General features: G+C 36.3%; 1 protein-coding gene across 12 annotated transcripts in view; it reads right to left on the bottom strand.

Annotated features, from left to right (window-relative positions):
- Nucleotides 1-14,454, bottom strand: part of LOC141398634 (voltage-gated potassium channel subunit beta-2-like) — a 726,071-nt gene that overhangs the window by 345,529 nt on the left and 366,088 nt on the right. Inside the window, exon 1 of one of the 12 annotated variants that reach the window (XM_073976103.1) lies at nt 12,721-13,087. The exons of the other annotated variants lie outside the window; for them this stretch is intronic. Within the exon in view, the coding sequence (XP_073832204.1) occupies nt 12,721-12,796 (76 nt within the window). The 5' untranslated portion in view covers nt 12,797-13,087. Of the gene's footprint in view, nt 1-12,720; nt 13,088-14,454 lie in introns of those variants that run through there. 12 annotated transcript variants of the gene reach the window in all.

Consider the following 14,454-nt stretch of genomic DNA (forward strand, 5'->3'; position numbering starts at 1 on the left):
TTAAATTTATTATTATATTCGCGGAAAATCAACAAATAATACAAAAAATTTTAAGAAAATCCGAAATAACCTGTCCCAGAGTCCGTACAAACCCTCAAAAATAAATTAAAAAATATATGCGGAATCTAGACAATGCGTAGAAAAATATGATACCAAATATATGATACCAAATTATAGAGATTGGGTACATAAATTGCATATTATAGCAACAAAAAAGAGAAAAACTTATAGTTGGCAAATATTGTTGCAAATATATTTTTTTATTTGATTCGAAAAATAAGGAAAAATATTTGGGAGTTCTCCAACTATTTCGCTAAATCCCATACAATAATTAATGTGTACTGCTAAATCTTCATCAAGAAATAGGGTTTACCATCGTGAAAGCTTATTTGCTTATTGTGATAACTTATAAGGATAGGAAATTAAGAGTAATATTGAAATTACAATCATTCAAAAAATGTGGAAATTAAAAAGCCTATTATTTGCGAATTATTTAAAATAATTTGATCCATTAGATCCGTCGCGTAAAATAACTAAATTCACGCGGGGTACAAAGGAAATTAAATGGCACTTGTAAATTTTAAACGCAAAAAATAGTTTTTTTAGAAAAATTCACGCATCAAATATTGGCCTTTAGACTCCAATTACTAGGGTGCTGTAAGGAGCACACTCATGAGATATGCATTAAACGAAGTAAAATTACGAGTTCTATAATCCTATTATGAGCTATGAATATTATCTTGTTGCGCGTCCGAATTATTAAAAAAATCAAAAAACTCCGAAATTCCAGCTTCAAAATGTCAGCATAAATTTTAGGTGAATGCAGTGGATATATCGAAAAATGATACACTAGTATCATATTGCCCATGAAGTATTCTTTGAGTCTTTCTTTAGACATATGTCTATAAAATGTAAGGTTAAGCCAGAAATCGGAAGGGAGCATAAAAAAACTTGTTGGCTTCAACCCATTTTTACCTATTTTTCTACATTGATGCCAACGCAGCTTCCACGTAAAGTAATTTTAATGGTCGACTTTATGGGATTCCTCCTTAAACTTTTCATTTTAAAGAATTTTAATCATACTATATAGAATATGTTAAAAGTTCTCGAATTCTGAATGGGTGAAACTCGGATTCATCGATTGTAAAACATTTTTGGTTTTCGCCATATACCCTCATTAGCATAAATGCTGTGAGTATAAATATGAATAAACAATTAAAAACCAAAATAATTTAAAAATAGTTTTAGGCTATTTTATACCGAATTGACCAAAGAACAAGTAAGAAATCACCAATCAACTGTACTGACGGTGCCTCTGACAAAAAAAAAAAACACCATAATTATATAAAATATATAAATAAAAAATATATAAATTTAGTATTACAAGATTACTTCAAAATTCGTGGAATCTGTAGGTACTGTAAATCACTTTTTAATAAACAAACTTCATATTCAAACTTCTGCTGAAAAAAATCAAAACGATCCAAGAGGAGCTCCAAATTTTGTGTGAAAGGTACTTGAAGGAGTGAATCCATATCGTCCATATTCGAACCTGATCTATATCTAAAAGGAATAATACGATGTGCTAATTTAGGACCAAATCGGTTGCTCTCTTCGAGAGTTATCGTTCACACCATTCTGCAGAGAATTTTTGAAGTTTTGTGGGGGAGGTAACTGAAGGAGTGAACTTAAACTTCGAACTTAAACTAGCTTTTAGATGGTCCCCAACCAAAGGTGTGATATCCGTCATTATTATTAAAATCGCAAAAATTAAAAGTTGTGTTCTATTAGCGACTATTGCGATATCTTCGTTGGTTGACCACCTACGACAACCTACGTCGTTGTAAAGGTGATATTTTCTACTTTCCTTGCCAGGTATTGCTTTTTATATACCCCTTGTAGACGCTGAGATATTTGCTTTGGAATAAAATGTTGACTTTTTCTCCAAATAAATTTTTTGCTAATTCCGACCCCTAAATATTATCCGACCATCACCAAAATCAAAAGGCTTCTTCCTCTTTGAGACCTCCATTAACCCTCGAAATTTCGTGACGATCCGATCAAAATTGCGACCTGTAGCGTGGTTTTCAAAAAAAAAAAATGTAAAAATGGGATGTATTACCGACTATTCCGATATCTCCCTTAGGTGGTCACCTACCCCGACCTACTTTGCATCATTGTAAAGATGGAATCTTCTACTTTCATGGGCAGGCTTTGCTTTTGGAAAGTCCCCAACCAAAGCTGTGATATTCGTCATTATAATTAAAATCGCAAAAATGAAAAGTTGGGTTTTATTTGCGACTATTGTGATATCTTCGTTGTTTGATCACCTACGAGAACCTACTTTATATCATTTTGGTATACCCCATACAGAAACTGGGATATTAGCTTTGGAAAAAAACGTTGTCTTTTTATCGACATATTTTTTTTGCCCATTCCCCTCCGGGACCCCCATCAACATCCAAAATTTCGGGACGATTTAGATGGACAGACGAACAGACGGACGTACGGACACACATAGCCAGATCGACTCAGCTCGTCAATACATTCATTTTGGTATATATATGTAAGTATGGGTCTACGACCATTATTTCGATGCGTTACAAACTTTTTGGCCAAAACCAACTTATAATACCCTCCCCACATAGTAATGTAGGGTATAAAACATATCGTGTAAAGTACCCATTAATTAAAAAGACCAACATTTCGAGGTACTGCATTGCTTTTTTACCAAAGGTGGTACAGAAACTTCAGACCACATACATCGATTAAATTTGCATCATTTAAAAAAATAGAAATTTCTCTATCATGGTTTAAAAATGATTGATGATTTTCTAGCAACATGTAAATGTAATTATTTGCAAACAAAAGTAAAGCGATTGTGGAGTGGACCTATATGGACCATCTTCGGTAAGGTAAATTTTCTCTGATGACTATATCGGACAACTCCGGTACCTCTCACAGAAGTTCACCATCTTCACTTGAGTACGGTTTAAGGACTGTTTTAAAATGTTCATCGAAAGTCTTTTTTTGTATTTTGTGTTGTTTCATCACCTATTTAATAAAAAAAATAGAAAAAAGCTGCACAAAGGATTTGGATGCAATTTTTGCGAGTTAATATTTAAAATCAATTTTTAACAACGATTGTACTCTTCGATCTTCTCAAATTTGTTTGTATTACACTACAATTAATTAAAAAATTAAGTCCTATTTGGTATTGGGATTCGAATGATTACAATTTTTTTATTTTATAAATTTGTCAAGACAATTTTTCCTTTGTACCAGTGTGAAACATTTGTTATTATACCAAATTATTGAAGGTGCGATATCTATGGAACCGTTAGTCAAAAAATAATTAGGCTCACTGTTTACCAAGCAACCATATTCTTTTTTACTTCATATATCGACATCTTTTCAGTTTGTGTTAAAATTATCCTTATAAATATCCTAAAAGACGTTCTTTACGAACCATATAAACAACACATACTCAAACAAGCTGCAACGTTTTTATGCTTTTGACAACAAGTTTCTCTGCATGTGTCAATTACATTCGTATTATTACGCATAAAATTGCATGTCAACTACATTTGATTGAGTTTAGCACAATTTTCTCATTACATACTGCAAATACATATGTATGTACGAGTATGTATATATATCGGATGGTTAGGTATGTGCCAGTGTCAAAAGGCATTCACCGATGCCGACCTTCTAATTAATCGCTTTTTACAAATGTTGAACATTAATTCTCTTTTATGTCGAACATTAGGGCTAATGCGATAATCCGCTTAATACCTTAGGGCAAACAAATGGTCTACGTAAAATGTTGAAAGCAATATTTAATGACAATATTGTTTTCACTTAGCATATGGATTCTTTTTGCAATGTTTTTCATTTGCAATGTGATATTTTGTAATAATTCATTAAGCCTGGCTACTCAAAGCGATAATAATATTACCACTGCAATGTGATCTTATGTTAGAGTTCTTTATGAATTTTAGATACCCAAAGTAATTTTTCTCCTTTGTATTGTTATACTTTTATCTCCTCAATTGTAGCAACACGCTTTTCATTCATCGGTGTCTTCAGTCGTGGGAAGAGGAAAAATTCAACGGGGGCTAAGTCCGGTGAATACGGTGGTTAACCCATTTCGTATTTGGTGTTCGATTTTTCGAACAGAAAACCACTTTTTTTCAAACAAATATTTATGGATGAAAAAGGTAAAATTTTAAACATGTTTTAGTATATTATTAAGCCTCATCTGTCAGCAAATAAAAAAATTCTTCCCTTGAAAACTCTCCATCCCCCTCGATGGTAGAGGTACATTTTTGAAACCTATATATTGTGATACTTTTTAAATTAATTTTAAAAAATTATGAAAGAAAGGAAATTAAAAAGTAATCATGGGGAATTATTGCCTATATATGTAACCGTTTCACAAAATATAAAGAAGATGATTTACATGCGCAAGCGCGACTTTAGATATCTGTAAAATTGATTGTGACAGTGGCTATATCAAAACATGGAAATGTACTGACAAATTAGGTGGAAAAGTTATTATAGCCCCCATAGAAGACTAAATACTAAATTTCAGCAATTTCTGTAGCATAGTACGGCTAAAATCTTGAAAACCCCTAAAATCGGGAGGTACCATTCTACTGAGGCTATATAAAAAATGGACCAGTGTTGACAAATTTCTGGAGGAAAGTTTAGTAGCCCCAAAGAAGATCAAATATGTATTTAATTACTGTAGGATAATGCAGCTGAATCCCTGAATAAACCCCGAAAATCGGGCGGTACCATTCTATGGGGGCTAATCCAAAGCGTGGGCCAGTACTGACACATTTCCGGGGAAAAGTTTTGTAGGCCCAAAGAAGACTCAATACCACTCTTCGACCATTTTCTTCATTTAAAAATGATAAAATAAATCAATAAAACAGCAAATAAATAAATTTGTTTACTTCTACAAATATCATCAGTGGGTCTGTAACGTGACAATACTAACACTTACATACATAGTACAACAACACAATACTGGCTACCACCCAATACTCTGTAGATATACTGAACAGCCATTCAATAGGCAGCAGCCACTACATTACATCTGTCTACCTGTTGGATAATAACATGTAACGTAACGGAGAATACAATTCCAGTGTAATTTCGACTTAACCATATTGATGCGCACTGCGAATAAATCACAATCACTCTGTACTCCAGCCCACTAAAGTATTCCAGAATTACTTGAGAAGGGTGAGCTTACTACTGCAGGGGGTTAGCTACACGGGTTGGAACAAAAGACTGTTCTAAATCCGCCAACTTATACTTCGGTGCTAAAGCGTTGGGAATACTTTTTGAGGGCTACCCATTAAGTTGTGGTGGCTAATACATACACAGGGCTTTCAAGTCAGCTGTTCCACAGGGCCTTCGGGTCAGCTGTTCCACTGGGCCTTCGGGTGAGCAGTTCCACAGGGTCTTTGGATAAGCAGTTCCACAGGGCCTTCGGGTCAGCAGTTCCACAGGGCCTTCGGGTCAGCTGTTCCACAGGGCATTCGTGTCAGCTGTTCCACTGGGCCTTCGGGTCAGCAGTTCCACAGGGCCTTCGGGTCAGCTGTTCCACTGGGCCTTCGGGTCAGCAGTTCCACAGGGCCTTCGGGTCAGCTGTTTCGTAGTTAGAAATCAGTAGCGCATGGTAGAAATTAGACTAACTAGACTAATACTCGAACCCATCGTCTTCCCAATCATCTGCAGCCGAACACCGAATTCATCGTCTTCCCGATCACCTACAGCCGAACACCGAATACATCGTCATTCCGATCACCTGCGGCCGAACATCGAATTCATCGTTTTCCCGCTCATCTACAGCCGAACACCGAATATACCACGGTTTGCCTTAACCAAATTTAAATGGAAGGTGCTTACACCTGGAACAACAATGCTCATAGATGAGATATATGAAGAATCAAAAAAAATCGCCGGAGGGATTTTCAAATAAATCGCGATTTAAGTTCACATTTTTAGGGGTTCTTTAGGTTTGCACGATTTTGCTTAGAAATCGCGAGTCCTATGTAAATGGGTCTAATAAAACTTTTGTAGCTGTGAATATTCTCCACAAGACTGACCTGATATTTTCGTATGTTTTACCGTTTTTGAGATATAGAAGTTCAAATTGAGACAATGCACTGACTGTATCACCTCCTTATAAAACAATATCATGCTCAGTGCGCCTTAACTAACTTTTGATGAAAACCGCTTACACATAGGAAGATTACGTGGATTCTAAAACAGCAATGTTCATAGATAAGAAAAATAAAAAACAGAAAAAAATCAAAATTCACAATTTTAGGGTTTTTTGGGTTTTCACGATTTTGCTTGGAAACCGCAAGTCGTATCGAAATGAGTCTGAAAAAAATGTTGTAGCTGTGAAAATTCTCTACAAACATGACCTTTAGGTTTTCTCGTGGGTTTTACCATTTTTGAGATATAGAGGTTCAGTTCAAATTTTTAGGTTTTAATCTTAAGTCTTCAAGATTTTGCTTGGAAACCGCAAGTCATATCAAAATAGGAATAAAGAAAATGTCGAAGCTGTGAAAATTCTCTACAAGATTGCATGATTTTTTTTTCCTAGGTTGTACCATTTTCAAGAGATATAAGTTTAATTTGGGAAATTGCAGTAATGACATTGTTTTGTAAGGAGGCGATACAGTCAGTGCATTGTCTCACTTTGAACATCTATATCTCAAAAACGGTAAAACCTACGAAAATATCATAAAAGTCAATCTTGTGGAGAATTTTCACAGCTACAACATTTTCTTTAGACCCATTTACATAGGACTAGCTATTTCTAAGCAAAATCGTGAAAACCTAAAGAACCCCTAAAAATGTGAACTTCAATCGCGATTTATTTAAAAATCCCTCCGACGATTTTTTTTGAGTCTTGATAATTCTCATCTATGAGCATTGTAGTTTCAGAACCTGCAAAAACTTCCCAGGTGTAAGCACTTTCCATTTAAAATTAGTTAAGGCGCACCGTGATACAGGAATGGAAATCTTTTCCAGTCGATGGGTGGGTGGATCAAACGAGACGATATATTACGGATTACAAGGAAAGATTCAAAAGAACATATTGTATCATACCAGAAACTAGTATAGAACGAGGGAACTAGAAAATTATCTGGCCTAGGCAACAGGTACTGTTGCCAGACGCTATTTCACATTTTTTGAAAGTTTTTAGCCTACAGATACTCAGCACAGTTTGACATAGGAACAGAAAATTGAATTTACTTGTGAACACTTTCGTCCGATAATTATTCACGACAAGAGTGCATCGATCAAACTAAATCTTTTTTGGTAGATAAAGGATAATCCTATAGAACTATGAAAACCTGGGCGACACTCGCTAAAAACAAGTGTCGTGAGGGTTGTCCAGAAACAGCCGTTTTGCCAGAAAAAATTAAGCCTTACGTAAACGGATCGGCATATTATATATCGTGCAATAGAGGCATCCTGGGGTACTTCTTCCACCAACTAACATTCGATGTTGCATGAACACCTGGTCGCGAGAATGGGTTTTCTCGTTAGATTCAGGCGCTCAAAAAAGGCTCGTGTTGATTGGAGCAAAAAAAAAAAAAAACAAATAGCAAAAATACGATCTCGGTGCTTAAAGAGACCTTTATAAGATCGTCACAGGTGAAAAATGCTTACGAGCTCGAAATAAAACATTAATCGACCGTGTGGGTCTCCGAAGACGAGCCAAATCAAATAATAGTTCTTCATGGAACAAATGCTCCCGTGTTTCTTCAGCAAAACTTCTCTTGTGACGACTGCTCCGCTTGAAGAATGTAGTTGGTTGGTCAATTCTGAGTGGTACACCACAATTTGTTTACATGAAGTCTTCGGAGAAATTAAAAAAAAAAAATGGACAAGAGAAGACGAATTATTATCCACCATAACAATGCGAGCTTTTCACACATCACATAGCAGCGCCTAATGACCTCACAAAACGTGGAATTGATGCGTCATCCACCGTACAGCCTTGACTTGGCACCCAATGACTTCATTTGTTTCCCGCACATCAATAAAAAAAATCGTGGTCAACGATTTTCGTCAAGAAGATGCTGTTGAAGCGTTAAAAAATATGTTTAATCGGAATAGAAAAAATGCTTAAACAATTGGTTTGAGCATACGAAAAAGTGTATAAATCATGATGGAAACTGGAGGTATAAAAGTATTGTACCTGTGAATGGGCGTTTTCATATTATAAACCCGCTCATTCATTATCTTTTTGCCAATTAGTAAGTGTCAACGAAAGAGATTGCAATTCGACGACATTCGAATTCAATTCACGATATGCATGAGGCAATATGTGCGACATTTGATCATTACTTTTTCATATCAACGGGCTAGGGCAAGAAAAGAGGCTTTCATACACGTCTACAGACCACTTCCATCAAATGTTTTGGATACTATTAGACTTATATAAAACGATCTAAGTAACGAGTCTTTACTCTAAAGATGCGTCCGCGGCTTCAAGCAAAATAGCAACGAAAGTTTCAATCAACTTATTTGGAAAATTTGCCCCAAAACCCTTTCAAGTGGAGCACTCGTTGTAAATTTAGCAGCTTACATTGCGATTGGTCTTTTTAACGAAGGTACAAAATCATTGTTATTTTCTTTTAGCTTGATCGGAGTGAGCTGTGGACAAAACGCACACTAATATGCTAAAAAAATCGACCAAGCACGAATTGCACTGGCAGAGAGACGTGCGGCCGAGTGCACTCGTGAAGGAAGAATGTTGCGAAGGCAACATCAAATGTCCATTGTACATGCTGCTTCGTCGGCGGAAGAGCTCCTGTATGGACAAGGAATACATGCCTCCTTGTAATTTTACCAAAAATACATTTGTTATTCATGTAAACCGAAATAAAAACTTAAAACGCGTTTTTCTCGAAATGACATTTTTGAAGTCGGTGCGAACGATAGCTCGAAAACGGATAGAGCGATCTTCGTGTATTTTGGTGAGCTTATTAAATACATAAAACATAAAAACCTTGTCTTTAAGCGAGACTGCTTTTTTTAATTCTCGGTCAAAAATAGGTTAGTTTTTTTCGTTGAAATCGAAATTTTGACTTTTACAGGCCACTATTTTTGTTAAAATAGATTTTAGAAAATTCTGTCTCGCTTAAAGACAAGATTATTACTTACTTACTTAGCTGGCCCATTACAGAACATTTGTTCTATAGACGGAACTAAGAAAAGATCTCCAATTCTCTCTGTTTTTCGCTTCGCTTTTTGGAATACCGCGTCTTTTCATTTCTTCATCAACTTGTAGGCCCCATCGAAGCTTAGGCCTCCCGATTCTGCGTGCACCGCCAATTGACATGTATTCATACGCCTTTTTAGCGGGTTCATCATCGCTCATTCTTATGATATGGCCTAGCCAACGCAATCGTTGCATCTCGATACGTTTAACTATATTCATGTCTTTGTATAGCTGATATAGCTCGTGGTTTATACGACGTCGATATTCACCGTCAACGCAAATCGGCCCGTAGATCTTTCGAAGAATTTTCCTCTCAAACACACTAAGCACTGCCTTATCTGCATGCACTAGTACCTATGTTTCGGCTTTGTTTTTAAATTGCTTATTTAAACCATAGTAGCATCTGTTGGCCAATACAATTCTTCTTGTTTCACAACTGATTTTTTTTGTTGTGTTTATGGTGTAGACGAAGTCTTTAACTACCTCAAAATTATAGGTACCAACTTCCACAGTTAGCCCGAGTTCTATGGACGCTTTGCGCGTCGACACCATCAATTTGGTCTTTTCGCCGTTTACCGCCAGACCCACAGATTCTCCTTCGACCTTCCTAAAGGTATCAGTTACTTCCTTTACTAATCGTCCTATGATGTCTATGTCATCAGCATAAGCAAGTAACATGTGACTATTGGTGTAAATTGTGTCATTTCTCTTGACATTTGCATCTCGTATTACCTTTTCCAGCAAAATGTTGAATAGGTCACACGAAAGGCTGTCTCCTTGTCTGAAACCTCTTTTGGTAGTGAACTGTTCGGAGAGGTTCTTTCCAATTTTAACTGATGACCTAGTGTCAGTTAAAGTCATCTTACAAAGCCGGGTGAACTTTGCGGGGATACCAAACTCAGACATTGCGTGGAATACCTTTGATCGGAGGGGACTGTCGAATGCTGCTTTATAATCGATAAAAAGGTGATATGTGTCGATTTGCATCTCTTGGGTCTTCTCAAGGATTTGCCGCAAGGTAAATATCTGGTCAATGGTGGACTTGCCAGGTCTAAAGCCACATTGGTATGGTCCAATTATTTCGTTGACCACTGGCTTAGTCGTTCGCACAATATCCCTGAGACTATCTTATAGGCAATAGGGAGAAGACTTATGCCCCTATAGTTGGAGCATACGGTCTTATATCCTTTCTTGTGGACGGGACACAGGATGCTCAGGTTCCAATCGTCGGGTATGCGCTCTTCCTGCCAGATGGTGCTAACTAGCTGATGTATACACCATATCAGCGCGTCGCCTCCGGTTTTAAACAGCTCGGCTGGTAAGCCATCGGCTCCTGCTGCTTCATTATTCTTCAGCCGGTTGATTGCTGTTTTTACCTCATCTTGGCCGGGTGGTATACATTCAATACCATCTTCTGGGATTGGATCTGTGGTATCTTCGTCGACTTCGCTACTATTGGATACCAACATATCCATATCCGTAGCACACTATCTGTATCAGTAACCAGATTACCTTGCTGGTCTCTACAGGAGCATGTGTCTGTACCAAAGCCATTTGAGTGATGTTTCACTCTTTGGTAGAATTTTCGGATTTCATTCTGGCTCCTGTACATCTCGATTTTATTACACTCCCGATTTCCATTTCCCTATTTTTCTTGCAGAAAAGACGTTTCTCTTCTTTCCTTTTCTCCGATATCTCTCTCGTGCGCTACGCATTGCTACTGATTGTAAAGTAGCTCTATATGCCGCATTTTTCTCTTCGGTAGCAGCACGACACTCGTGGTCATACCATGAATTCCTTTGTGGAGGTCTCTGGAATCCAAGTATGAATTTTGCGGCTGTTTGCATGGAATGGGCAATGTTTTGCCATTGTCCTGATATGTTTTCGGGACGAGGAGTGCTTTGATTAAGCAGTTGGGCCAGTTGAGTGGAATATGCTGTGGCTATCTGTTGTGATTGCAGCTTACCGATGTCTAACTTCCGTGTTGTGTCTGTTCGCACCTTGTTTGCTACGTTTAATCTGGTACGTACCTTTGCTGCAACAAGGTAGTGGTCCGAATCAATATTTGCGCCTCGGAACGATCGTACATACAACACGCTCGATGTATGTCTTCCATCTATCGCAACATGATCAACTTGATTACTTGTTCTTTAAACGGAGACAGCCAGGTGCCCTTATGAATATCGATATGATTAAATCTGGTACTGCTAACTACCATGTTTTTTGCAGCTGCAAAGTCTATCAGCCTCATACCTTTGTCAGATGTTTCACTGTGGAGACTGAATTTCCCGACTGTTGGGCCAAAGATATTCTCCTTTCAAATTTTGGCATTAAAATCGCCTAGAATGATTTTAATGTCATGGGCAGGGCAACGGTCATATGTTTCTTCTAAGCGCTCGTAAAAAATATCTCTTCGGTCTGTTCGTGTTTGGTTCTTAAAACGCGCACCAAAATATATGAAGATCCGTTTTCGAGCACGCGTTGGCACCGCAAAACGCTTTTACAAAAAATGGGTTTTCGCACGTAGCCATTTACCACAAAACTGTGCAATATTTTTCAACAACAAAAATTCCAAAGGTAGGTTAAGATGTGTACCTTAAAATATTGGTAGTTTTCTCAGAAAAAATTATGAAAATTGAGCTCTTTTGGCCAGCACAACTAGGGCTATAAGGGGTTATCCCTAGAAGACAATAAAACTATTTTTGATGGTAAATATTCGCGTTTTAATTGTTAGGCCAGAAAGGTATCGTGAAACCCCCGTAAGTTGTTCATGAAATATTTGTTTTCAGAATAGAATATTATTGTTCAGTGTTCTATTTTTTCGGAGAGATTATTAATTAGTTGCCATAATTTGTAGTTCCCGTCGTTAGTTGGCCCGCTGCTGTTTTAGTGTACATTGAGGACAATTTTGCGGAACAGTCTAGTGTGCCGATAATAAACTTATAGCTTGTTTCTATAACGTGATTCAAAACCATGTTTGGTTTTTTTTATTTATTTCCCGGCATACACATACAGTTTTGTAGATGTTTACTTTAATAAATTTGATTAAAATTGTTTTTTATTTTTATTTATAAACTTTGATTTGGTTTCCAATTTGTTCCTTTATTGTTTGGTAGCCATCCATAAACTTCTTTTCCAAATGACTAAAACTTTTTAGGTACAATCATTAAATATTTATTTTATGTCACATATGTCCGAGAGTGGCGGGGTTTAGAAAATGAAATTTCCGTTTCATAATTGTCTTTGAACTTATGTTTATGACGTTGTAATGACCTTCTCGTTGTTGTTATTTTTTTAGTATTAGCGTTTACAAGAAACGGCGAGGGAAACCCCATAAAGCATAAAATATCGCATGACACAAAGCTGTTTATTGGTTTGGGTTATTATTATTAACAAATGTACTATTGTTCTACTTTTAATTTTAGTTTTTTTTTCTTATCCCGAATATCACCACTTACTTGGTTCTTTCCTTTTGTTATCATAATTTGGACGAACCATCATTAAATATTTCGACAAATTTCTAGGTGCCGTCATTTTGATAGAACGTTTGTTTTGCCGGAAACAGAAACTAACTTTAAAACAAAACAAAAATCACATCACAAATTCTCACGCAAACAACGACGCAATATTTCTAAACAATTTTCCAGCTTTCTCTAATCAGATTTGATTTTTTTAATGTAATAGACAATTTGTTATTCTTTTTATGGTGGCTTTTAGTTTGTTTTGCCTCGTTGTACTTCTTAGTTTTTGTTTTCTTTTTTTTTTGTTTTTGCTCCTTTGCTAACCAAGCGTCTGTCTATTCTGTGGCGGTCTCTAAATACTACTGACCATCTGTTCATTTGTTGTCCATGATAAACATTCCGTTTATGTTTGTTGTATACACTCGAAGAAAAAAGACAATGTCATATTTGATTTTCTATTCAAATCGAATTATTTGCAAATTTCATTGATGATATCCCTGTGTGGTGGCATTATGAAAATTAATTAATTCGAACATTTTGTTTCCAATAATTTGATTGAATAGCAGCAGACTAGAAATATTCAGCGAAATTCCGCACGTGTTAAATGCACGACGATTATGCAAATGTTTTTTTTTTTTTTATTTTCTAAGTAGAAATACCATGATTTTTTGTGTATTCAAAATTAGATCAAATAAATGTTGATGTTCATAATTGTCGTGTAAAAAGGTTTGTGTGTGTACAGTGGACTCTACATAAATGTAATGGTGGTTACAGCACAGAAAGTTGTTTATTGAAATCTTAGGTACATTTTTGTAGTTGACTGTATCCTTAATTTTTGGGCGGTTCGGTATCTGTGGACCAGAATAGGAGAAAAATGTATAAAAAATCTAATATTTTCAAAAGTTTTTGGCTATTTTCGCATTAAAGAATCGTCATAGACATATCGAATGTTCTAGAAAGTTGTTTGCTGATATCTTTGTGGTTGATTGTTTTCTTGAATTTTGAACGGTTTAGTATCTATGGAGCGGAAACCAAGAAAAGAAGATAAAAATCGCATTTGTTTAGCTATTTTGGCCATTAAGAACCGTTTGTACAGAGTTCGTCTGTTTTAGAAAGTTGTTTATTGAGATATAAGGAACATTTTACAACTTGGTTGTTTGCTTCAATTTTGATCGATTTGACATCTGCAGACTAAAATCCGAGAATAAAATATAATGCAAATTTGACCTTGAAGATGACGTTGAATGGATTTTATGTGTTCACAATTATTTATCTTTAGGACGAGAGCTACAAGCGAAATTCTAAATTCCAAGCGGTTTGGAGGGTATGTGCCTGACAAAATGATCCCTTTTGACATCAAAGCCTCAGGTCTTTGGGGGACCATAACCGCGAAAGTTGAAGTGATAGGGAAAAACGTCGGGACACGTGTCTTCTTATTTATGGTCTTCTATCACGCTGCCGTGTCAAAATATAGTTAATAATGTTCGTGTCGTATGGTGTTACATATATCAGCTCATAGTAACCTTAAAAGATTGTCAAAAAAAGCTCATAAAGAACAATTTTCAAAGGACTTTGTGTGAAATTTTTTTATCGAATCTCCCTATAATTAAGTTTTTATATAATCTTAGGTAAAAACTCGTCCAAATATCATACAGGGAGACGAGTTGGTAAACAATTCATAACCCTAGTATGTACGCTTACATACGGGCAAAGTGTGCCTCATCGAAATAA

This window comes from Musca autumnalis, unplaced genomic scaffold (genome assembly GCF_047663935.1).
Source record: "Musca autumnalis isolate F117 unplaced genomic scaffold, ASM4766393v1 scaffold_3, whole genome shotgun sequence".
Lineage (NCBI taxonomy): Eukaryota > Metazoa > Arthropoda > Insecta > Diptera > Muscidae > Musca > Musca autumnalis.